At 50.4% G+C, this 23,852-nt stretch overlaps 9 protein-coding genes across 9 annotated transcripts; 4 read left to right on the top strand and 5 right to left on the bottom strand.

The window, feature by feature from the left end:
- Positions 1-809: 809 nt before the first annotated feature.
- BDW70DRAFT_122485 (GTPase-activating protein GYP6) lies at positions 810-3,498 on the bottom strand. Its single transcript, XM_073734799.1, has 6 exons — positions 3,280-3,498; positions 3,102-3,219; positions 2,894-3,052; positions 2,320-2,837; positions 2,122-2,264; positions 810-2,074 (listed from the first exon to the last, which is right to left on the bottom strand). Exons 1-6 carry the CDS (start codon positions 3,300-3,302, stop codon positions 912-914), a joined length of 2,124 nt encoding a protein of 707 aa, XP_073598744.1. The 5' UTR covers positions 3,303-3,498; the 3' UTR covers positions 810-911.
- Positions 3,499-3,672: 174 nt separating this feature from the next.
- Positions 3,673-5,095, top strand: BDW70DRAFT_148306 (uncharacterized protein; the record flags this gene model as incomplete). Its single annotated transcript, XM_073738850.1, has 2 exons — positions 3,673-3,708; positions 3,767-5,095. 2 exons carry the CDS (start codon positions 3,673-3,675, stop codon positions 5,093-5,095), a joined length of 1,365 nt encoding a protein of 454 aa, XP_073598743.1.
- A 1,060-nt stretch (positions 5,096-6,155) lies between these two features.
- Positions 6,156-6,554, top strand: BDW70DRAFT_157509 (putative Yippee zinc-binding protein Moh1; the record flags this gene model as incomplete). The annotated part of the gene is made up of 2 exons (XM_073740365.1): positions 6,156-6,254; positions 6,321-6,554. 2 exons carry the CDS (start codon positions 6,156-6,158, stop codon positions 6,552-6,554), a joined length of 333 nt encoding a protein of 110 aa, XP_073598742.1.
- A 321-nt stretch (positions 6,555-6,875) lies between these two features.
- BDW70DRAFT_130891 (alcohol dehydrogenase family protein) lies at positions 6,876-8,755 on the top strand. The gene is made up of 6 exons (XM_073735897.1): positions 6,876-7,358; positions 7,427-7,573; positions 7,666-7,762; positions 7,834-8,298; positions 8,370-8,491; positions 8,543-8,755. Exons 1-6 carry the CDS (start codon positions 7,225-7,227, stop codon positions 8,643-8,645), a joined length of 1,068 nt encoding a protein of 355 aa, XP_073598741.1. The 5' UTR covers positions 6,876-7,224; the 3' UTR covers positions 8,646-8,755.
- Positions 8,756-8,865: 110 nt separating this feature from the next.
- BDW70DRAFT_148304 (putative nicotinamide N-methyltransferase) lies at positions 8,866-9,976 on the bottom strand (the record flags this gene model as incomplete). The annotated part of the gene is made up of 2 exons (XM_073738849.1): positions 8,866-9,431; positions 9,490-9,976. 2 exons carry the CDS (start codon positions 9,974-9,976, stop codon positions 8,866-8,868), a joined length of 1,053 nt encoding a protein of 350 aa, XP_073598740.1.
- Positions 9,977-11,848: 1,872 nt separating this feature from the next.
- Positions 11,849-14,605, top strand: BDW70DRAFT_130882 (putative C2H2 finger domain protein). Its single transcript, XM_073735896.1, has 4 exons — positions 11,849-12,034; positions 12,401-12,481; positions 12,589-13,127; positions 13,303-14,605. The coding sequence occupies exons 2-4, from the start codon at positions 12,467-12,469 to the stop codon at positions 14,129-14,131; spliced, it is 1,383 nt and encodes a 460-aa protein (XP_073598739.1). The 5' UTR covers positions 11,849-12,034; positions 12,401-12,466; the 3' UTR covers positions 14,132-14,605.
- Positions 14,606-15,327: 722 nt separating this feature from the next.
- On the bottom strand, positions 15,328-16,516 carry BDW70DRAFT_157505 (putative S-adenosylmethionine-dependent methyltransferase; the record flags this gene model as incomplete). Its single annotated transcript, XM_073740364.1, has 2 exons — positions 15,328-16,321; positions 16,449-16,516. 2 exons carry the CDS (start codon positions 16,514-16,516, stop codon positions 15,328-15,330), a joined length of 1,062 nt encoding a protein of 353 aa, XP_073598738.1.
- Positions 16,517-16,679: 163 nt separating this feature from the next.
- On the bottom strand, positions 16,680-17,003 carry BDW70DRAFT_122336 (uncharacterized protein). The gene has a single exon (XM_073734798.1). The coding sequence runs from the start codon at positions 16,906-16,908 to the stop codon at positions 16,738-16,740; it is 171 nt and encodes a 56-aa protein (XP_073598737.1). The 5' UTR covers positions 16,909-17,003; the 3' UTR covers positions 16,680-16,737.
- dspD (putative protein-tyrosine phosphatase) lies at positions 17,004-19,699 on the bottom strand. The gene is made up of 2 exons (XM_073734797.1): positions 19,645-19,699; positions 17,004-19,379 (listed from the first exon to the last, which is right to left on the bottom strand). The coding sequence occupies exon 2, from the start codon at positions 19,205-19,207 to the stop codon at positions 17,099-17,101; it is 2,109 nt and encodes a 702-aa protein (XP_073598736.1). The 5' UTR covers positions 19,208-19,379; positions 19,645-19,699; the 3' UTR covers positions 17,004-17,098.
- Between the last annotated feature and the right edge of the window lie 4,153 nt (positions 19,700-23,852).

Here is a 23,852-nt window from a genome sequence, read left to right as displayed (position 1 = left end):
CCGTCCGAGTGGCGAAGAGCACGCGCGGAAAGACGAGATCTGATTTCTATGTGCACCCTCCTCCAAAACCAGACTCTGAATTGAAACGCTGGTCAGAATTTTTCCCTGCAAACCGGCTGCAGCAGTAGTGAGAAAAGAAAGACCGCCTATTAGCAGGCGCCGGGGCCGTGGGCCGAGTACTGTGCGTGGAAACCGACGAAGGGAAGAGTTGAGGTTCCAGTATGATAATGCTGCGGTGGGGTAAAGCCGCTGGCCCCAAGGCGAACAAAGAATACAGTAACTATGAGGGTCTAGCAAATGACCGCGTAGGTGTGGTTCAGTCGAAGGAAAGTGGGGAGTGACGCTGAATTAAAGATCCAGCGTGAAAAGGTACTAAGCAGGGTCGCAGACGATGACGTTGTTTCGCTTTTTGTCTACTCTTCTCATATCACACATGAACGAACACAAGATTTTGAATAGAAAAAGGTCCGGCGTATGATTCATATAATTATCTGAGAAGGCCGTTAGAAATAACAATCAAGTGTAAATCCTTGCGAGGCCAGAGTGACCCTTGGTCGGAAGAAGAATCTAATACAGTCCAACAGCATTACCTTGGCCTCATCCTTGCTATAAGGGTCGTCTAGCTTTATCACTAAAATCTGCCCAAATACTATAAGCCAGCATCTCGTGTCGTATCGCGCCGTAGTGTGCTAAAGGTGGTGATGTAATTACTTCTCTGCATCGCGACTCCCAAGACCTTTCCGTAGACTGTTGCACAGGATCTGAGCCTCAGTGCAGAATCTAGGCCTAGGATCGGGATAATGACGGCACGGGAGTAGAACGAACCAAAAAAAAATACACAACACAGCTACCTTGGTTGATAGTTGGATAGCTTGGGGTATATAGAATCTATTCATGACAAAGCAGGCTTCTTACCCTGGATCTTTAGTGCCTCTTAAACTCTTCATCGCCAGTCCATCGGGTTCAGGGTTGGGCTTCTGCTCAACTTCGCCATTGCCAAAGAGCGCACCCTGTTTAGCTCGCGGTTCACCATGCCTCGACTGTTCTGGCGGGACTGATGCAGGGCTAACAAAACTAGAAAGATGGCGATCGCCACCCAGCATCCACGCGAATTCAGAGTTTGCCAACAATGGTCGGGCAGGGTTTCGTAGGGGCCTGGCCTTGTTCACAGGTTTTGGGGATAAAATGTTGCGTTGCCCAGTATCGCTCTCGATGGGAGACCTGGAACCAGGAGTGTTGATTACGCTGGAATCAAACGAGGCGCGTGGAGGCTTGTCGTTCTCTAAGCTCGTAGAAGCCCCATCAGCAGTTGTTGAGTTGTCGGACTGTTTTGTTCTATTTGCTGGTTCTTCAACGCTGAGGGAATCCTGCGTTATATTCACATCCGAGTAGCGGGTCTCGAGAGTCGTCTGCACGGATTCAACCTTTGTAAGAGCTTGTTCCACGGACTTTGCAGTATCCGCATTCAGAGTCACAATATCCGCCAGTTGTGAGCGAATCTCATTCACTGCTTCCCCCAGTGACTTGGCAAGACTTCGGTTTCTCTCCCAGATACCTTCGATCCTGGACTTCAATTGGGTTGTGGCTTCGAGTTCCCGGTATGAAGTCGCACTAGGTACCGAGTTCCGGGTGCTCGCCAGCCGCGAGACTTGCTCCGATTGCATTGACTGCATATTCTTCTTCGCCTCACTGACGGCTCCGCGTACAGCCTTTGCCACACCCCATGTCTCTGTCCGTCGCTGTATGCCCTCAGACACGTCCTGTAGGAGAGCTTCGATGCTCAACGGACTATCTCTTGCCGATGATGTGGGGGGGGAGTTTGTCCCACTGTTGCTCCTAACATCACCGCGGAACTGGAATCTCCGACCTGGGCGGATTCTGTATGCCGAGTCGGACATTCTCAATGACTCGGGAGGCTTCCCCGAGTATTTGGAAATGATAAATGATCCTCTCTCAGCCGTGGGATTCTGTTCCAAGTACAATCCATCATGAACGAAGCTCAGTGGAGCATGAGGGTGCGGTGAGGGATAACGAAGCAACGTAGTTAAAGCACTCGATGAATCAGAGCTCAGTACTGTTCATATGAGTTTTTAGGTCTGGAAGAGATGCAGGAGGACTTACACTCCCAACGGACTCGGAGTAGCATCGCCACACACACGAAGTCAATCAGCTCGGATCGGAGCCCTTCGGCGAAGAGAAGATCCCAAATCGCAAGCATGTCTTGGAAGGGAAACTCGCGCCCAAACAGAAGACGCATCCATCGACTTACCGGCGAGTCAGCCAGTGCATTCACCATGAGACGATAAGAAGAAGACTCACGTTAAGAAGATCTGCGGCAAAATTTCGAGCGCTTGTAGATGGTCGGCGAGCTCCAGGTCTGTCGCCACAAGTAGATCGTTATGGATGTGCTCACATCGAAGAACAATCGGAAGTGCATCAGCCTGTCCGTTCATGGATCGATGTGTATTGTGTTCATAGTAAATTCTGGTGCTCTGCATTACCGAGCAGAACAAACTGAATGCGTCATGCTCGATGAATTCGGAGTCCAAGAGTTGAAGCATGGAACTCTCCAGTTGCCCGGTAGGAATAAACTGTTCACGAGATTTGGGATCAATCGCATCTCTATCGACAACCCATAAAATAGGCGCCAGTAGCTCATGCATGCCTTGGCGATAACCCAGATCAGGGTTGAGTTTGGAATAGATAAACAATATGTCAATCATCTTGGCCTTAGTAGCGGGATCATGAAAGAAATGATTCTCCTGCAAGCACCGATCGACGTCTTGGGATATCTCCGCCCTGAGTTGTTCATCTTGTCGAAGAGTTTGCCAGGGAGACTTGATAGAAAGAAATCAGTCCGCCCGATCTACCATCGATGCCCCGAATCACAAACCTGTTCATCATCCGCAAGCGGATCGATACTTGACTGGAGATCATTCGGATGCTCGATGTACTTCAGAAAATGTTCCTTCAGTGCAACATACGTGCTACGCGCCTCCGAGATTTTGTCCGGCCATTGCTTCCGACTAAGGTCTTCAAATAGCAGAAATGCCTAAATCTGAGTAAGCATAGAATCCGAGCGCATATGAGAGGATATGTGCCTTCCAACATATTGACCTCAGCCCATCGTTGCATATATTATATTCTTGTTCCGACTTGAGGGCCTTTCGGAGGTCTGAGGGTGTATCGCGGCCGTCGAGTAGGCTATTCCAACGCTGTCTGGAGAAATCGTCAACTACAAAACCGCGGTAACAGAAAAAGCGCACTCTGAAAATATACCTGGAATCTTCAATACCCCTCATTTCTCCATATGGATGTGATGCGAATGATGATGGTCCCAGGGAGCGAAGGTAAAGTGAATCAATAGAGATTAATAGAGATACTGCGGAGGTACAATTGAACGAAGGTCATGATAAGGGTGGGATCGTCATCGGTCTTCTCCCCGCCGACAGGATCCAACTGTCAACACTCAACGGAACACCTATTTCGATCAGACAAATACCTACCAAAAGCGAGGGTTAAAATTATATCTCCACTCTGATTTGAAAGAAAGAAAATAGTTAAGTGATTACAGGCTGAAACTTAGCTGATCAAATCGAAAATCGTCGCGATTTTATACCCAGTATACCAACGCACGACTTGGTCTCCCTACGAGCCCTTCCCATCCTCTTAATGGTGCGTGGTTCGGTTTTCGATGTCGGCAGACTTGTTCGCAGAGTTCGGATATGCAGCAACTGCTAGCCAGCCTTCAAGAGCTGCATGCCAGCAAGCAGTTTCATCTCAGGATGCAACGCTGATTCCCGGCCTGGATTCATTCGAAGACGCTACACCGTCTCAACTCTCTCCTTGTCATCCACACGAGCTTAAGGCGCTGTCAGCCCAGCCAAGCTTCCAGAATCAGCTCAAGCAATTAGACGATTTCGGAAATTTTGAGCTACCACAGGGCGGGAATAATAACGATGTGCTCTTCGACGCCACCCTAGAGAGATTTTCGGATAATGGCAGCGATGATTGGGGTGATTTTGAGTCCGCAGAGGTTATCGTTGGCCAACTCGCCCAAAAACCGACTTCCGAGTCAGTTGAGAGTGAAAAAGCTGTGAACAAGCCGGTACCCAAGGCTCCACCAAACCACAATTCAGCTTCACGATCGTTAGGAACGCTGGATCTATTAGGGCCCATGGAATCATTTACAATACAGGAGAAGCCGATGACTAGTGGTCATCAAGGTAATAAAAAGCCTGAACGTACAATAAATCGCAGTAACGTACAGTACACGAAACCAAGACTGCCCGTGGAAGAAGAACCTTTCGAAGACTGGGGAGACTTTTCTGATGGACCTACGGAGGCTAGTCAAAACTCCAACCTGGAGGTCCCTGAGCCCCAAGTCTCCGGCAAGAAGGGAAACTTGACGCAACCGACAAAAGCCACTGCAAGCCTAAGAGCACAGGCTATCAAACAGTCGTCATCGACGGTACAAGTTCGCCCAACGAATATTCCACCTCCGTCGATTTTATTAGAGCTATTCCCTCAGCTTTTTGAGCGCCTGCGCCAAGAGGGCACCGAAGCGAAGAGAAATTTGCCACAAAAGGATGCTCTAAATCCAATAGCTGAGTCTATCACTTGCACTCTAAAGACTGTTGCGAGGATTGTTGCAGGTCGGACTCTACGATGGAAAAGGGATTCAATTCTGAGTCAGAGTATGCGAATCGGCCCCGCGCGTTCGGGCAAGGCAGGCGGGATGAAATTAAGCAGTATCAATAGGAATGAGGACATCAAGGAGCAACAAGAGGCCGTGGATATCATTAACATGTGGCGGGATCGTGCTTCATTATTCAACTCCGTTGTTCAGGCAGCAGGGAGGCGCCCAGTGCAGGTTATCCCCAACAACACTCGTGTCATAGTCGCTACAACCAGTCAGGGAGCTATAAAGGCCCCACACGCATGTGCCCTTTGTGGACTAAAGAGGGATGAAAGGATACCCAAGGTGGACGAGAACGTGGAGGATAGCTTTGGCGAGTGGTGGACAGAACACTGGGGTCATACTGAATGCAGACAATTCTGGGAGGACAACAAAGGTTGTCTCGGGCAGCGATGAACGTTAGTTCATTATTCTAGTTGCCTTGACTATTCTGGTTCAAGTCGGTCCTCCCTTCAAATTGCGCGATGCAGACTATACAAGAAATATTCGGCCGCCAAACTTAGATCCGGCTATGATGCATCCAGGCTACCCCAGTACAGACATGAGAAGCAAGCCTCTTTGATATGCATGGCTGTCCGGTCTCAGGGGCATCAGGAGAGCTAATCTACTAAAGTAAATCCTGAGCTTTTTTTCTAGAAGGCTTGAAACATATGTGCCAGTTGATCTCTGTAAGTGATGATGATGCGGTTAATTAGTAAACATACAATTGAATCGCAGCATCAGAAACTGGATGAAATAATTGTATGGACTCTTAAATGATTCGATACTTAGGCCAGCACATACAAGCTCACTAAAGAGTAACGTCGTGGTGGTTCGGAGCTCCTGCCCCATGATCAGTCAATGATGCCCGCAGAGGAATAGTGGGTGGTTGATGGCAGGCTTGCTCAGCATACACATTTGATCACCCGACCACACTTCCATTCTCGGCCTAATAATATCATGACCAGCTGTGCAATCAACGGAACTGCTTGATATCTCTGTATGATATCCTGCTGTCCTCTTCAACTGTGATCCAGCCCCTCGTACCCGTGACTTTATCGCGCTGTCTTTTCTCCACTGTCCGCTCCTGCAGCCGACTCCCTGACTTCAAATCAGCTCATCAGCCTCAACAGTCATCACGAAATCACAATCCTTGAAAACTTGACCTCTGCGAATACCTGCTTATCATCCATCAAGCTCTTTACTTCCGGCTCATCGTCACGGGCTCAGTGAAGTCACCTAGTGTTGTCTCCGCAGCTATCTCCTTCCCCGCCTGTAACTCCACTCACTTCCACCGCAAGGAACATCCACGGCAGACGGTGCATCTTTGCTGGATCTCCATACTCTTACCCTTTTCTCCAAACTGACACCGTCCGTATATACTCGTATAGCTCTTGTGCAGCTCACATTCCAGGAAACTTAAGGGTCTTTCCTGACCAGTAGCGCTCGGAAAGGCCGGCAGGAACAACAGAACAAGATGGGTCTATCTTATAACGTTTACCTTACATCTGCCAAAATCTTCGGGTGCAAGCAATGCAAAACGCATTTGGCCGATTATGACGACATCATTAGTCGAGTGAGTATTCGTTATCCCTACCCGTCTATGAACGAGTTGCTGCTAATACATTGTCTCCTTTCGCAGAATTTCCGGGGCCAGCATGGCAAAGCATACCTATTCAATAACGTTGTCAATATCAACACGTCGGATGCTGTGGAGCGTAGCATGACCACCGGAAGACACATCGTCCGCGACATCTCATGCAGGCAATGCAAAGAAACGGTAGGATGGAAGTACGACAAGGCGTACGAGAGCAGCGAGAAATACAAAGAAGGGAAATTCATCTTGGAGGAGGAACTCCTGTGCGTGGTGTGCTAGGGACGGTCTTAGGCGTGGCCATGCTCCAAGCATATCAGCAGGCACATCAGCGGGGCAACGGCTATCCTCCTGGGCACGGCTAGTACGGCTTTGCCTGCGGAATGGACGTTACCATGAGCATCTTTTTGACATGGCGCAGAGTGAATGGCGTTATCCGGGCGTTATCGGTCTTCCGGTTTGGTTCAGAATGGTAATTTTGCCATCTACGCAGCACTACAGATTCCACTGAGGCGAGGTTGAACCTCGGTGGTCAAATTTGGATGTCTTATACATTTTACACATGCTTGTCTTCATAGCTGTTAGGCTTTGAGAGTCAGATCGGTTGAATTCTTTGCTGTGGTTTTCGACAGATAGTTAGGCAGTTCGTCTGAATCCATTCACTTTTCCAACCCCAGCCTCGCTGATATTAAAGACTCCAGCACATATGCACCTTATTCAATAACCCCTGGAATTGCTCAGACTACGTTAGCCTCCGGAGACAATTTGCTTGCTCTTCCTCAGATCGGCGAACCGTCCGATCAGTCATAACAGCCCCACCTGCCCAGCTTTTGGAGTAGCCGTGTATCGTATATGGTGCCGAGATTTATCCAGCTACTCCTGCACCCCGCGTCAAAATAAAAGAAAGGGAAGAAGGGATTATCATACAACAGAAGCTTCGACCCAGAGCAAGATGCCTGGCCAGACAATGCGCGCCGTGGTCTTCAAGGGCCCCTACAAAGTCGCCGTCGAAGAGCGTCCAATTCCCAAGATTCAGAATCCAGAGGATATTATCATCAAGGCAACATATACCGCGCTTTGCGGAAGGTAGATAATCAACTTTCATTTCGAGTCCTTCTGGTCTGAGATCAAAGTAACCTGATTAGTTGATACAGCGATCTCCATGTGTATCGCGGCATTGAACCCGCCGGAACAGGGTTTGTCATGGGCCATGAAGTAACAGGTGAGGTTGTGGAGGTCGGTAATGCAGTGAAGACTGTGCAGAAGGGAGATGTAGTTGTTTCGGCATTTACGACGTCTTGGTAAGTTGCATTCATACTTCATCTCTTGTTTCGTCTCGGGTCGAGTTGTGGAATACAATGCATGCTGATACTTGACGGACTAACTGGATTAGCGGAACATGTTTCTACTGCACGCAGGGCTTTTCATCAAGATGTGATGAGAACACACTCCTAGGATGCGATGACCTTGATGGCGCGCAGGCTGAATACGTAAGAATATCCTCATCGACTCGCTCGCAGGGGCCTTGAACCTAGGTCACTTCCTATACTGACATACGCAGGTGCGGATTCCCCATGCAGACGGCACAGTCATCAAGGCCCCAAGCGGCGTCTCTCCCCAGTACCTCGTCCTAATGGGCGACATCTTCCCAACGGGCTACTTCGCCGCGCAGAATGCCTTCAAGAACGCCACAGCTGCGCAGATCGCGGAGCAAACTGTAGTCATCATTGGCTGCGGTCCCGTCGGTCTCTGCGCTCTGATCAACGCACTTGAATATAAACCCAAGCATGTCCTCGCCGTTGACTGTGTCCCGTCGCGGCTGGATCTAGCAGAGTCGCTGGGTGCAGAGCCCTGGGATTTCAAGAATGACCGCGAAGCATTGCATAGGAGAGTTTCTGAGCTGACAAATGGTCGAGGCGCAGATGCGGTCATTGAGGTTGTGGGAATGAGTCCGGCCTTGAGAATGGGGTTTGAGCTTTTAAGACCCTGGGGGGTTATTAGTAGTGTAGGGGTTCATAATGGGGAGGTATGCTGCTGTCTTAACCTGGGCTCTTTTATCTTGAACCGCAAGTTACTGATCGAATTACGATTGTACAGATTCCCTGGACAGGGAGTGAAGCCTACGGAAAGAATGTCACTGTGCAAATGGGGCGGTGTCCTGTGCGATCGGTGTCAGATGCCGCGCTGGAGGTACTGAAGAAGAACCAGCACTTGCTTGGGTACGCTCATTATGCCTTGTCCGGGCTTCTGGGTAATGCTAATGGGTTTAGGTTTATGACGGAGAACATTATGCCTCTGTCGCAGGCTGCCGAAGCGTATGATCTGTTCAATGCGATGAAGGTACAGAAAGTTATATTTGAGGCGGGGAAATAGATATATGTCTATTCGGCTTGTTGTATAGAAATGGTGGTTGATCATAGAGTAGATTAGAAATGAGCAAGGCGTTGCTCCCTTCTTCCGCCAAGCTCATTCTCAAATTAAACAACTCGACGCTAGGCGCCCTACAACATTCAAACCTTAAAAGGACATCGGCATGAGTTCATTTGATCTATATCATATTCATATCTAAGTATACATACATTCGACTCAGTGACTAAGCATCAGCTCCAGTCCCTGCAGCAGCAGGAGCATGACCTAGCACGGCCACAACGCACCACCTCCGTCTATTCTCTGGGCCCTCGCCCTCTCTGAAACTAACCCACGCCCTCCTGACCTCGCCTCCCTCTTCAGCACTCGAGTTCAAGTCCCGCTCGTAAATGCTCTCGATCTTCAAGCCTAGACTAACCGCAGTCTCGAAAAACCCGGCCACAATCTCTCTCCCTGTATGGAAGCCAGCAACCACCCAGACTTTGCCCTCCGGCGCAAGAAACCATTTCATTGTACGCACAAGGTTCTCATGTTGTGACCGCATCCAGTAGCAGTCCGCTGCGATTATGCGCGTGTAGGAGCCTTTGTTCGAGAGGGCCCATGGGTCTGTGGTGAGTGTTGTGCCCCACTCATGGGGACGAATGTCGACTATGCTTGTGCTCGAGGAAAGATTGTGTTTGACGTTTGAGGCAATTGCGCCCGTGGGGCCTAAAGCTGGTGACGAAGGATGGTCTGTTATCGTTACCATGGAGGCGTTGGCTAGGGCGGCGACTATGGAAGGGAGTCCGGCGCCTGCAATTGTAGCATATTAGCACATCACATGCATGTTTAGTCTAGAAGGGAGACAAACCAGCGCCCAACTCCAATACCTTCTCTTTTTGTACCTTCCAGAACTCAGCCTCACTGCCTCCCGACTCAGTATCAGCTTGCTCCAGTCCCTCGGCAACAACCATGGCAGCACTCCACAGGAAATGCGCAAACAATTTTCTCCCCTCCTCTACTTGGTTCACCTGGCCATCAGAGCGCGGCAATCCCTCCGCAATCTCCTTTGAGCGGTCCCCGCTCTGGCTCTGGCTCGGGTATGAGGGGACCATGATCTGTAGATCTCCATAGCGCGGAGACGAATAGAGGAGGTACTGGCCAGGGTCGCCATGGAATTGAGGCGCATCGTCGGGGAATAGATGTGGGAGAAAGGAACTGAAAAGGTCTTCAGCGTCGTCTTCAGCGTCTGCACCGTCAGGCGGGTCTTCGAAGTGCGGGGTTGGAGCGGCGGATTCTGAGGGCGGCTGGGTGGCTAGGCGGCGGGGAAGGGGCCGGAGACGGGCGTGGAGTGACATCGTGGACCTGAACCTCCCCGAAAGTCTGGTATTTTGGGAACGGCTGTGACGTGAAAGTATTATCGAGGCCTGAGGAATTTGTTGTGCTGTTGAGCTGGAAAAAATCAGATCACGTGCATTATATATATCCATCCAACCCGCCAATCAGACGGGATGCTGTTTGAACTATACAGCGCAGGACACAGGTAGCTAGGCTGCAGCATCATGAATGATCACTGATCAGATAGAACCTATTGTCAAAGATAGGTAGAAAAGAGCTATCGGTCCCTACTAGTCAGGTCGCTAGAATCGTGAATCGTGTCTTAATTAGCTTGTTGGTTTGCACTTTTCTTGCAAACCAAGGCGGCCGTAGCCCTGGGCATCGAGTTCATTGCCTCGGTCTTGCAAGATAGAAGTTTCAGGAATTGTCGCGTATATGGTATTATTGCAAGATACGCAATACAGCAAAAGGGGTCTCTCTGGATAAGTACGATGACAATGTCTGCATTTGAGACGCCACCATATTAGCTAGACTGCTTGCCGGGCGATATCACTCAACGCGCTGTAGCTTCTCCGGTAGCGTATGGGCATCTCAGTAACTAAATTCCCATTGTTCGCACAGTGCGCGGGGTGAACATTTGTGATAGGGTAACGTGCGAGTTGCGACCAGTGGCGAAATATATCACCGGGCGGATCCAGAGTGATAACCGTGCGCCCAAGTTGTCTTTTTTTGGAGCTGGGATGGTAACCTAAGATTAGTATGATTACCCGACCAGCTCGAGCTTAGAGCCCTAGAAGTTAGCAGATGATTATCGTCGATAATTGTTAATAATGACTATCAATTAACCGACTGGGGACGCTTTCTGCCAAAATAACTGAAACTGTCGAGATAAGACATGATTGCGCAGGTGATCACAACTCAATCGCATTGTTACTTATCAGGGACAGCGATATCGGATCAGCCAATCTGAGTTAGGCTCCAAGGACAACCTGGTCTCAAACAAAACTTTTTTTTCTCGCATCTGTTTTGTGTTTTGGGCTTGTTGAGACGGAGAAATATTTTGGGAGCTAGCAGGAAAAAAGTTGGAAGGTCAAAGCTGGCACATGACGTTGTACACCTACAGCACTGGCCTCCTGCTACGGGAGGAATCCACCTGCCGAGCCCTGGAGCTGAGTGCTTGTGAAAGGACAGCGGCCCCGGATCTGTTCAGGGTTTGTCAGATTCAGCTAGCAGGTAGGTATTACCGGTACCTGGATCTTACTTGGAGACGAGAGACTAAAGGGATATTAGCCTGTTAAACTGACTCTCGGCGACTTGAAGATGTTCTGACTTGCATGTTCAGGGCTCCCTTCGGGTGTCGGAGTCTGGACCGCTGAGGTGATGTCGAATTATCGCACCCGCTCACCACGGGGGCGGCATTTCCGCATTTAGACCATGGTCCAATGACATCATCCCTGTACCCACCCAGCTGACTAACCATGTCACCTCCAATTCCATGGTTTGCGCTGATTATGCCTCTCAGCATTTTTGAGTTTGGCCTTCTGTAGCGTGAGCGCTTTGTGCCTAGGTTCGGGGTCAGGAGACCGGACATGGTTTTTTTTTTTTTCCCTGGAGCCCTAATAATTTATCAAGGCCACATTTCATCCATTGTAAAGTGGAAGGGAAAGCAGCATGGCAATCAGCTGCCGGTCCAGATGGAGTAGCTGCTCGGAGAGCCCGTGGTCGGCTCCCAGTTGCGGGTGGAGCAGGTCATTACCAGGTGTGGTCAGTGGTCAGTGGTCACATCATCCTCTGAATCTCTCTGCCTTGCTGTTCGCCCGTTAGTCAGGAACCAGCTGAGGATAATCGGCCTTGATCGCTCGACTTTATTTGCAAGCTCGCTCCCAAGTAACATTCTGCAGTAGAAATCAGTTCGACGAGAGCTTTATTATTTAAATTATTAATTACGAGATATTTCATTATCTCGACCTTCACATTTATAATAATTACTTCGGCTGTCTGATCGCCGACCCCGCATACTCACTAGCCCCACAAAGTCACGTCCAGGCTCACTTGTAAGTTGTATCGGAGGCGTAAGTGTAAGATACCCTGGGCTTCCAGTCATCTGTTTCCTTGACTGACTCCTGTGGCTTCTCCTCCTCTCACTCACTCAACTCACTCACTCGCTCACTCACTTTACTTTCTTCCTCTTGCTATCCCCAATTTCTTTGAACTGTTCCTCCTTTCTGAGACCTTTTTCTACACCCGTCATATTTCCTCGCCCTTCTCCTGGTTTCCGCCATAGTCAATTGCTTCCTTCGCCCAATTGCTTATCATCTGTGCCCTGAGCCTAGTCTTCGCCCACAGGTACCCTGCGCCCTCCCCATTATTATTTCCTTACTCCCCAGCTCGACAATCCACGCGGACTTCAGCTCCTCTGAGACAGCCACTAACTTCAGAAATAGGCAGTTTTGGCTTTCAACCCTCCAGGGGCTTTCTGGGATTGACTTTCCCAAGCCCACGTACCCACTATGGCCTCATTCAAGGTACCTTGCTCCTGTGGTCTTCTTTGTCAGGCGTGTCTTTTTTTTTTTCCGCGCCCGTCTGACATTCTGACATTGAAACATTCGCTAATGCTCTCTCTACTTAACAGGAACTATCTCTCTCTCGCCCGTTTCCTCAGTCTGCTCCTCGCCACCATTCCCACTCCATCTCCCTTGGTGCCGTCAACTCAAACCATCGGGTGACTCGCCGAAAGAGCGTGACCACCACAGCCGCCGCTAACGCCGCCGCCGCAGTTGCTGCTACACTGAAGGACTCTCCAGACTCTGTGGCAATTGCCATGCCTGCTCATCGCCGGGGAAGTCGGAAAGGTCTAGAGTCTAGCTCGGTTGGGGCTACCTCTACCTTCAGTAGTTCATACCTTTCCCGCAGCATCAACAGCCCTAGTCGGGATTCGCTGGTCGCTCGTAAGACCTCTCCCGGCCAACTTCACGAAAGCGCACCCACAGCCCAGACCGCGGTGGATGGAAGTGTTGCGCCCGGAAAGCCGATCAGCACCAAGAACCGCAACCGCCGGGCTAGCGAGGGTGGGCATATGGTCAAGGGCGAAGGGAAAAGCTCCAGGCCCGAACTTCGCTGCGATCGCTGTGGGAAGGGTTATAAGCATGGCAGTTGCTTGTCCAAGCATATGTGTGTAACCTCCCCCCTCTGCCATCCTGCCGTTCAGCTCGGTTTGGACCAATGTACCATGTCGGCTCTGCAACGGTCGCCTTCGTGGTCCACCAGCTCCTCCTTTGAAACCACGTTCTTCCCTCTTCCTTCCCGTAGCGAAGTTTCAGTCGGTTGACCTGTTATCGAAACATAGGTGGGAGCATGACCCTGCATGGGCAATTACCTCGAAACTCTTGATTTCTAAGCACCAGCAGGTGCAGTTGCTAGAAGCAGCGTCTGTTCTTGTCAACATGAATGTTGAGGAACCGACCACCGCAAACCCTGATGCTGAGTCGGAGACTTCTTCCGCTTCACCAGACGCCTCTTCCGAACTCCGCGACGGACTCAGCTCTGCGGAGACCACCCCGCCGCCGATGGATGAAGACAACAGTGATGACGACATGTCGATCGAGCCCGAGAAACCCTTCGGTGTCAACAACGCGGCTCCGCAGTACTCTCACTCCTTCCAGTCTGTTCCTGCGAGCTCGTTTACAGGGAGCGCACCGTGGCCTTCCCCCGGATTCTCGCACTTCCGTCATTCGAGCATCGACGCCCGTCCTCCAACCGCCGAGGCCAAGCTTGCCGATGATGACGAAGCGGATTTGGCTGCTGCTATCGGTCTTTGCAACTTTGGCACACCGCGGATGCGACCGACATCGGCGTCTCCTGGTGTTCCACCAGTGCCCCCGCTTCCGTCCCGCTTCCTCGACCAGGCTAGTTCTTCGGAGAACCGCAATTTTGGTCGGTCAGGGTCAGGGGCTAGCGTTACTGATACCACCCTCGGCAACTCCCACCAGGACATGTTCCTTTCTTTGTCCTACAATCCTTCAATGTCGTACAAGGTGTCGGACGAGCGCGAAGCTAGGCTAGGGAACACGGACCGCAGCAGTCGTCAAACCCGCAACGCTGATGTTGATTTTGGCAGCCGCCCCGCTCACGCGGATGACGATGACGACGGTGTTTTTGGACGGATGGAGGAATAAACTAGTCCTCATACCCGTCTAGTCATACCGAATAACTCGATTTCTTTAAACCGCCTCAAACTTTATACCTCTCATGACATGTACGACACCCTGCGTGAACTTTGCGAATGCTTTGACTAGTTGGAGTTGGAGACCCCCTTTGCGTGTATGACCATTTCAGGGACTGTACCGCCCCGTTTACTTGGCTGGGGCACCCTGCTGCATGATGGAAACCCAGGGTATATTATATCACATATTTCCTTTTGTCCTGACCGTCTATGCCGTGCTTTGGCAATTTTCCTATTGTACCTTTCTCTTGCCCACCCGATTCTCCCATCTACTGTTCCTTTTTTCCCCATACAAGGCCGCATTGCATGGGCCCTATCCCATTCCATGTATAAATCCCAACGGAGAACATTCTAGCATTATGATTGTTTCTTGGCTTCTTCCTATAAGTAGTCATATTATATAGATATTAATCTTGTGTCTAGACCACTTCTTTCCTCCGGCCTCATACGCGGGTTGCTTTGCAACCCAGAACCATGATTATTAGCTGCATCACTGCAGTATCTCTGCCCAATAGGCTGTATTTCCCCGCAGGTCGGCATAGTTCAGCAGTGCTAGGTACAGTGTATGCTTAATTCACGAGTCTGCTGGTGGTTGCACTGCCTCTACATAAAGCCGCTGTATATGGATGACCACTGTACCAAGTAGCAGAGACAACTGAGCTAGGATCAAACTCGTCTTCATATCAGGCGCTGCAGTTGTCGTTGAAGCGGGGATTAACCTATGAAAATAGGAGACTATGACCTACCGTAAGCATAAGGGAATCGAAGCTGTGCTGGCGATGCCTAAATGGCACTACGTGCTTCCAATCAGTCTACCCATTAAGTTTGTTTGTTTTTTCCGCGTTGCATGAGGGTTGCCTATCAAACCTCTTTGCCAGTCTAAGCCAAGATTCAAGGTCAGAATGAACTGTCCACTGGATAGAGGCATGGCATGGGCTGGAGTTTGCTTCTCTATCAGCCAGCCAGCCAGATAGCTAGAAAGTAGGTGGTTGATTTATATAATCGGAGAATATACTTTCTGAAGACATTTGACGCTCCTCTGATCTGTGCCATTGTTAGTGGAAGACCCAACTGGTTTTCACACACAGATGAAGGGTGAAAGGTTCTCCAGATGGGAAAGTACGGAGTATACGAATGACGATCTAGATATCAAACCCGCTGGAAACACACCGTGCAAACCCCCTGTCCTTCCTGCCCACCGAACCTGAACCGGGGATACTGCACTTTTCCCCACACAACCAGCTTCCCACTCCCATTGATCTGGATTTCAGCAGAAGTAAACCACCTCACAACCTCCTCCTCGGTCCAATTACAACTTGTCACAACCAAGAATCCGCCCTTGCGCACAAGGCTTCCCGCAATCCCCGGATACCGCTCACACTCGCTCTTTTCGACCATCAAACTCACAGCATCAAACGTCCCCTTGTCAAGCACGATATCGAAGCCACCCTTGTCATACGGGAACCAGGGAACCTTCTTGCTTTGTAGGTCCTCTTGACAATTCAGAATGTCACATTCTTCGAATCGAATTTCATGCCATTCTTCTTCGCCTTCGTCTTCCACCTTGGTCTCGCCTCCATCATCAGACCATGAGCCTTCGTCATCCTCCTCATCAGAATCACTTAGATAAGCCTCATGACGCTTGGTGATTTGCAACTCCCTCGCCAACTCGACGCTCTTGGCCGAGTAATCAACCCCCACCATATCTCCCGCAAACCCACCACGTTTTCTCAGTAGCGCGAGCATGCTCCCGTTTCCTGTTCCCAGATCCAGGATGCTAGGCTGGTTCTTCTTCTCGGCTCCGCTTAGCCTTTTTGCTCTTCTCCGTATTGACCGGATACTGCTGCCACCGCCATTGCCATTGTCTGATATAGCCGTAGCATTGGGAAGGGTATTGCACGGCGCAAGAGGAAATGTCTCGCGCGTTAGGAAATCAAGGACCTTCTGTGGGGCATTATGTTCGGAAAACCAGGAGGTGCCGGGGTCCGAGTCGGCGTTGTAGTCGTCCTCCGAGTCTGAATTGTCGTGGTCGACATCGACATCTGAAGCTGTTGTTTTGGCGTCACCAGAGGTGGATTTTCTGGAAGTCGGGTTATGTTTCGCAGAAATGTGCGTTAGAGTTCTAGAGTAGAATGTTTCCCAACTAATGATTTGCGGCTTGTTAGCATAATATAGATCCTTTAGGAACACAGGCAGTATGGTGTAAAGAGGGGTTGCGGGGTAGCGATGAGAAATGGCTTTCCCACAAGTGAGGGATGACTATGCCTTACTATTCCTTTGTGCCTAGTTCACTAGGTGATAAATGAGTTGGATGGCTTTCGTCTGACGTATTTGCCATGGTGAGAGACTCTTCTGCCGGTTCAATAGTGTTGTACTGAAGGTACATATCAAAAAAATCTAAGTTGATCTCGGGCCCAGTCGGCCCGCGCCTAAAAGCTGTACCCGGCAAAAACAAGATCACTCACTAGGCTACTGTTACTTTTCTACAACTCATTTCAAGGTATGTTTGAAGAACGGACGCATTCATAAGTGTATTCGAGTATGGGTATTCGACAGCCATCACATATTAGAAAATAAACAGTAAACATGAGCGAATGTATTTGGTCGAGGCCAGACCGCCGAACCCCAACAAATGAATAATAAAATTACAAGATAACAGGCACGATAATCCGAACCTTTGACCTCTTTTGAACGCCAAGGACGCCATATGAAGCATGCATGCCATGCCATGTCAGTCTGCTGACTGACTAGAAACAGCAATGGATAGAGAGAATGGATAAACGAATGGATAAAAGGTGAATGCGAAGGAATTAACGACCGCAAAGCCCGCTCCCGGTCATGAGAGTCGAAGTGAATATTAGAAAAGGATGATAGGTACGCGCGAAGGTCATGGAGTCATTTCGAGTGTGTTGCGACGCAATCACAAAAACTCATCAATGCTTCTCATAATTAACCGCTCATGGCCTTGAGGAGGTGACCGGGGATCCGCAACTGAAGCCACGTTTGATCGCCCATCCTCAAGGATACCTGACAGTGGTCGAGACCTAGTCATCGACATGAAGCCCGTTGTCCGCGGAGAAAAGAGGGAGGGCTCGTTGGCATTCTTCGCAAAGGGATCTCTTGACTGGCGCCCTGCACTGTCACCACCGGACTCACCCTGCGCGAAACGGTTACCGCCTTCTGGGTTAAAGAAACTTTGTCGTAAAGCCAGAGGCCTTGGTGAAACACTTCGCTTCTTTGAAAGAGATTTGGGGAAACTCAAATTGTTGGCAGACACCGGTGTTGTGTGGCTAGTCAAGGGTACCGATAGGGAATTAGAGCTGGGAGACCCTTGCGATGGACCTGTAGAGGAAATTTTTTCAGTGTCAGGGCTGCCATTTGCATCTGTTGACGGCTCCGTTTGAGAGGACATGGCTTCGTCGGGAAGCGGTGTCGGTGGTGCAGATCCCTTCAAGGACCAATCCCCGGATGAAGGCCGTGAGCCACGCAGCAGCCGTGACCGGAAGTCCGTTAGCTGATAAATGAGGCTCATATTCGGAGAAACCCATCGACTCCGTTCCTTGACAGTTTCATACATCGAATTGAAGTCCAGTTGCGGATTCTTGTACAACCCGTAGGCAATCACCAGCGAAGCAGATCGGCTTGCACCAAGTTGGCAGTGGACAAGAACCTTCTTTCCTTGGGAGATACGGGATTCAATGAGCTCACATAGCGGGTACAAGTCTTGGAGGATCTCCGAATTGTGATCCCAGCCGACATGCACATACTCTGGCGATGATGCTTCGTTGCTCGAATCTGAGCCCGAACTGTTACCTGGAAGATATTCCAGAGCTGACTTGAAGGACGCGTCTGAGAAGGCCGAAAAGGGAGTTGAACAGGACTGCTGTTTGGAATCGACAGTCCCATTGCGTAAAGTGCTCATCACGGTTTGGGAGTTATCGGCCGTCTTGCTGAACGGATTCATCACTTCCTTGGCCACGTTGACGACGACATCGAACCGCGAGGCTTCATCTGCCGTAGGTTCCAGATACAGAAAGACGCCGGAGTCGTAGATTTGAATGGGTCCATTTGGATAACCACGTTCACTGCGTCGTGCTGACTCTCTAGATTGCGGAATGTCGTCTTCTTCTGCCAGTTCGTGCAATACAGTTTCCGCGATAGCCCCCTCATCTGCGACGGAAGGTACCGGAGAGAGATTGTCCTCCGAGTGAGCAGACGGTCGCCGATAACCATGCTGTGTACTCGGTCGCGGTAATTGCATGCCACCCTTTGGACCAAACGAGGGTGAGAAAACAGACGTCAAAGAAGGCGACGACTCGGCGTGCCGCAATGACATCCGGCCATGTGGAGTTGGAGGAGCCAGCTCGGAAATATTGCTGGAGAATGACCGGTCGAAGCCGGGCGTGCGAATTGTGAGACCGGCGGGTTTCCGTCGGATGCCTTTTGGGGGTATACTTATAGGGGACGGCGGGGCGGATAGACGATGTTGAGAGTTTGTTTCAACGATTGAAGCAGTGGAAATCGACGGTCGTGAGGAATTCAATGGCGGAGGCATCCTCAGCGACAGGTTTTTGAGATTCCTGTCTCGTCTCCCGGGAGAATCGGGTCGTTTTTGCGTTGTTGAGGAATCAGACGTCATCTTAGACAAATTGCTTTGAGCTGTAGACAACCCTTGATTCTCCAAGTTGCGCGACGCGGTCATGAATTTAGAGTAAGAAAGAGGCATCGATGTCGGGGATTCTGGTGATGAGTTGGGAGAGGTATCTGTGGTGATAGGCGAATCAAAGGTCGATACTGTAGTAGTCGGGGAGGAATCGGCAGACCCCGATGTTACAGATGAAACGCTTTCACGGTGCTGGAAAGGTAGAGGGCGTCTCGTATTGCTGTTGATATTGGCCGGAAAACTGAGAGATTGTATCTTCGTAGGTTGTTCCTCTTTCTCTAGAGATATTGATGGGTCCCCGCCAAACACGGACATAAAAGATGGGAACGAGTCCGGCAGCGACGGTGGGCTGGTTTGAACGGGCATGGTGAGATCAGGTTGTGAAGTGCGCCTGCGTTTGAAAGGAGACGGGCTCCCAGATGCGCTACGATTGTAGGTTGGTATAACGACGGATAGTGGTGGTGTTTTTGCCGTTGGGGAATGCCTGTGAGCAGACCTGGATGGTTGGGAACTGGTGCTTGCTACCAGCGCAAACGACCTTTTAGACAGAGGATAATCAGTTTCCATGTTTCAGCCTTATCGTTGTTGCCGAAATAAGCCGCTCGAAAAGAAAGGAAGCAGAGCTGCAAGGAGAGTGAAACCAGAGGGACGATCGGCCCGGTTCAGTAGGCCGACCACCACAGAGGTACTAGATCGAAAAAGAATGGCGAGGGCAAGCTGTTCCACGCTGCCAAAAGACACAGGGAGTATAGAGGCGACGAAACCAGCACAACCGATAATGGATGTTTACCAAGGCCACATACCAAAGAACGCTACCAAAAGAGCGAGCTCGCTATGGAGAACTGTCAGCGAGGAAACAGTATGAAGGAACGTGGAGGTTCCTGCAAGGCGCAAGGATGATTCAAAGTCAAAAGAGTGGTGTCAAAACGAAGAGAACCAAAGTAGGGTGAAAAAGACGATGAACAAATGTTGGTCCTCAAAGATCAATGTGAAGAATTGCCGCCCGATACTTGTGTGGGCAGTCGTTCCCTGGGAATGAAGAAGGGAACCGATCAGAAGTGCGAGATGGGATCCTTCCAGTCAACCTCAAGGGAATTGCAGGATAATAGCCAGTCTTAGAACGACTGCCCACAGCAGGTAGGAAGGGATAGAGGCAGGTTGAAGGTGAGAAGCCCTGGAGAGCAAGGCAGTGCAATGCAATAGGATGGGAGGAAGAGCTCTTGAGGGGTGAGGTGAGCGAGGGAGAAAGAAAGAAGCGGCCAGAGGATAGAGGGAATGGGCAGGTCGCAGATCAGAGACAGACAGACACCAGGCCGTCACGCATGAACGAGAAACAGAGAAGAGGGAAAAAAGCCTTGGGGGTTCGGGATGGAGGGACGACAGAAAGTGGCAGAGTGGCAGAGTGTCAGAGAGTGGCAGAGCGATGCTGAAACCTGACTCGGTAATACCGATACAGAGGCAATGAACCTCCAGAGTCAAGTGTCGCAGCAAACGGGAAGGGAAAGGATGGGCAGAGCTGCTCGCCCGCGTTCCTTAGAGGGCAGCCAATGCCCGCAGCGGACGAGGTGGAGACAAGCAGCCGGCTCTGGTTCATCCTGATGCGAGAGGCCAATAGGACACAGCAAGAGCTATATTTAGCCGCCCGGGTCAGTGCGAGAGAGAGGCTGGAATGCAGATGGGCGCTAAATGCACGCAAATCAGAGGCCAGCTCTTCCCAACACCGCTGGCATGGGCCCGTCGTCATGTTTGGGACGGGGACAGGCAGTTGGAGACTGGAGTCCATTGGCCTTCTCATCATCATGGGTTGAGAGTGGGAGGAAGCATGAACAGTGGGAAGAAGTGGGAACTTGGGAACTGGGAACTATACAAAAGCTGAATCGGGAAATGCCACCAGATTGCGGGCCAGGCGGACCTGTATTCTTGAGACTGGGCGTCTGGATTCAGAGAATATTACCAGACGCTGTTGCAGAAAAGTCCAATGGGCCCGTTCTGGCGCATCTCCCTGACGTGTAACGGGGACGAAAAGGACATGTGCAAGTACCGTAACCAAGATTGCAGAGAAGATTGCAGAGGGACAACAAAAAAAAAATAAAAAAAAAAAAAATAAAAAACCAAGCTTGAAGATGACATACCTGGGCAACAGTTCTTTCTACTGCTCTGGAATGAGAAGGCCTTGGATGGATTTCGGTATCGGAGACAGCAGGAACACGATTGTTGAATCAATACCACGGCAGTAATACGAGATCCGCGGGATTTCGTCTGCCAATACCACGAGGACCAGCGATCGCAATACCAGCACCAAACTCTCTCAGCCGTGCAGGATCAAACAGTCCGATCCCCGAACGTTCAGGAAGCCTTCCAGAAGGAAATGACAATGCCGACTGATTCGCCAGTCCAATTTGCGTGAAGTCGATTCCGCTTTGTTCAGTGTTGTTGGCAGGCGGCAGTCATAATAATCGTAATCGAGCTCGAACTGAGCGTCTGAAGCGTCTGACCCGCTCTGTTACAGGAACGGTTCCTGTTGCCAGATGCTTGTGCGCGGCTCTGTTCAGTTCCAAGACCCTGGGGTCTATCTCGATCGGCAGCGTGCGCTGGGAGAGAGAGAGAGAGAGAGAGGAGACAATGCAGCTGTTCAGCTTTCAGCTGAGAGTGAAGAGAGAAACAGCAGCAATATGATAAGAAGACAAAGAGTCGAGGAGGGCCTAAGTCATATGGAACTGCTGGATTTTCTAGTGATCCACAGATTGTTTCTACGAGACAGTGGAGGCATTATTATTGCGACATCTTCCTATCACTGCCTGCCGAGCATGCGAGATGAAACGCACACTCGCAGGCTGTGCCGGCGGTCTATTCCAAACATGAGCATAGGCTGCTGCTGGAAGCTGCGGGCTCTAGGCTCAGCTGTTGTTGTCGCCGAATCCCCGAATCGTGGGGGCAAAAGTGGACGAACGCTGCAATGTGAGGCCGCGAGCAACGCCGATGAAATCTTGAAACAAGAGTTGCGCGCGCTAGTTCAAACTGGCGACGCAAAAGTGGGCCTGGCTGAATCTGAAACACACCAGAGCGATGCTATCCCCAACTATTTTATTGGCGCGCTTTAGAGACCGCACGTCACGTGTAGCAACATGTCAATCCCTGGGGATCCCCTCAGCTCCGTCCACTTCCAAGTTTCATCCGCGAATATCATGGCATCATGATTGACGCGGAGAACTCGTTATTGGTTTATATCAGGGCTCATCAGTGACGGTCAGCGTCCAATTTTCAGGCTTAGCCACCAGCATCCCAGTTCCGACTTCCGTGGAGCTGGAGCAAGCGATCCCGCACCGCGCCAAACGAGCCGCGTGGGAAGATCCTTAATAATAATCAATGACGGAAACAATGTTGATGTCGACTGACGAACAGGACAGCTTGGGCCCCCGGTTCGACTTCATCGGCGATATTGGCGGGTCATAATTGATTGCGACAGTAAAGTGCCTCGGTCGTGTGATTATTGGATAGAGGGTCGAGATGCTCATCGGCGCAAAGATGCTCCTCCAGAATGTGATTCGGTCACATTCCATCTATTTACTTGATGCTTTCTCCAACTCTCCTGCAGCAAAGGGTCTCAAGTTCGTTTATACGAAGCGTCGTATGCAGATACGATCCGTCCATGTCCGACCTACTCCATACATAGTAGGATTCAATGAGCTCTTGGGTACTTAATCGCTCTCTTGAGCTATTCCAGGCTCCAGCCGAAAAGATCGCGGCTGTTTCATTCCGACGGGTTCAGAGCTTTGACGTGGATCGAAATTATTGACTCAAGCCATGTGCTAGGCCTGAGCTGCTGGCTCCATCTTGCTACGCTTGAGGCCGAAACGAGCGGCTCGCCGCTCGAGGCGCAGTATAACGGCTATATCATCTCGCTTGATATCGTGATAGCTCCGTGACTTCACGTCAGCTCTGTGGGAAATCTCGATGACGAAAAAAACATGTCATCGTCTACCGTTTCATGCTGAGCACAATATGTGGCTGCAATATTTGACCACGAGGCAGGCAACCCCGAGCTGCCATCAAGGATGAAACTTGTTTTGCCGACGTGCCGTTTTCAGGCCCGATGTCCAGACAACGCTGTCAGAATAGCCCCAGACTGCGGCACTCTTGAGACACTCACGGAGTTGCGGGGCGTTATAAAGGCTTTCATGTAACGGTCGCAGCATTACTGAAGAGTGAGTTGAATTCTGTATTGAGGCTGCTGCCCGCACCGCTGCGATGCACTAAATCTAATACACGAGCTCGATCCTTCACCCTCTTCGGTCCGTAGGTACCGTACATGCGCTATCGGAAGTAATGATTTGGTAAACCTGAGGGTAGCTACTCCGTACCAGCTAGTCACTAGGAATATTACATCTGAGCACTCGTATCTTCTTGTTTGTTCAATTGTTTAGTGGAATTGTTTGGTGTACGGAGTGGTTAGACGGCCTGTTGAAAGTAGACGTGTCTCCTCCAGCGCATGAACCGTGGAATCTGCTGTGCGGACCATGGGCCTGCTGTTGCTGCAGGAACTGGTGCAGAAATATGACATACAGGACCGTTTGAGCCCTAGCCCCAATGTGGGCTCACTTTTCTTGTTCGATCTCTTCTCTGGGTGGTGGTTGAGATCCATTGTCAATTTTAGGAGGCTGGCTAGAAGATATATCTTATCACTGCAGCCGCTGAATCAGATGCCTAAGACAAGGGCCCTGAAAACACCGCAAGCCCGTAAAAGGACTCCTTATCAAATCTTTTCCCAGCAAGGCGTACCTGTCAGGTACAGGTTCGATCTACTAGTGCAGTTATTCTCCGGGCCATGAGGGCTAAACGGTGCGAGATCCACCGGCTAGAGTCCATATTCCAGCTGTCCAACCACTCACGGCCCTCGCAACGGTGGGAAAGGTCCTTCATTTCGATTTATTTTTGTAGACGTCGCCCTGTTTTCCCCTGAAACTAGCAAATCAGAGGCGAGAGCTGCTGGCAACTGTGATGTATGCGTGGT

The sequence above is a fragment of the Aspergillus foveolatus genome (assembly GCF_047715535.1).
Source record: "Aspergillus foveolatus strain CBS 279.81 unplaced genomic scaffold BDW70scaffold_9, whole genome shotgun sequence".
Classification (NCBI taxonomy): Eukaryota; Fungi; Ascomycota; class Eurotiomycetes; order Eurotiales; family Aspergillaceae; genus Aspergillus; species Aspergillus foveolatus.
Note: the sequence above shows the minus strand (reverse complement) of the source record. Positions and strands in the feature narration are given on the sequence as shown.

Bases quoted from the DNA above. Each gene is read 5' to 3' on its own strand.
- BDW70DRAFT_122336 (XM_073734798.1), bottom strand. From the start codon at position 16,908: ATGGCATGGCATGCATGCTTCATATGGCGTCCTTGGCGTTCAAAAGAG.
- BDW70DRAFT_122485 (XM_073734799.1), bottom strand. From the start codon at position 3,302: ATGAGGGGTATTGAAGATTCCAG. The intron at 3,053-3,101 runs GCACATATCCTC...ACTCAGATTTAG, and splicing joins TGAGGTCAATATGTTGGAAG to GCATTTCTGCTATTTGAAGA. The intron at 2,265-2,319 runs GTGAGTCTTCTT...CTCGCCGGTAAG, and splicing joins TTGCCGCAGATCTTCTTAAC to TCGATGGATGCGTCTTCTGT.
- BDW70DRAFT_130891 (XM_073735897.1), top strand. From the start codon at position 7,225: ATGCCTGGCCAGACAATGCGCGCCGTGGTCTTCAAGGGCCCCTACAAA. The intron at 8,299-8,369 runs GTATGCTGCTGT...ACGATTGTACAG, and splicing joins TAGGGGTTCATAATGGGGAG to ATTCCCTGGACAGGGAGTGA. The intron at 8,492-8,542 runs GTACGCTCATTA...TAATGGGTTTAG, and splicing joins AAGAACCAGCACTTGCTTGG to GTTTATGACGGAGAACATTA.
- BDW70DRAFT_130882 (XM_073735896.1), top strand. The intron at 13,128-13,302 runs GTGTGTAACCTC...ATCGAAACATAG, and splicing joins AGTTGCTTGTCCAAGCATAT to GTGGGAGCATGACCCTGCAT.
- dspD (XM_073734797.1), bottom strand. From the start codon at position 19,207: ATGCCCGTTCAAACCAGCCCACCGTCGCTGCCGGACTCGTTCCCATCT.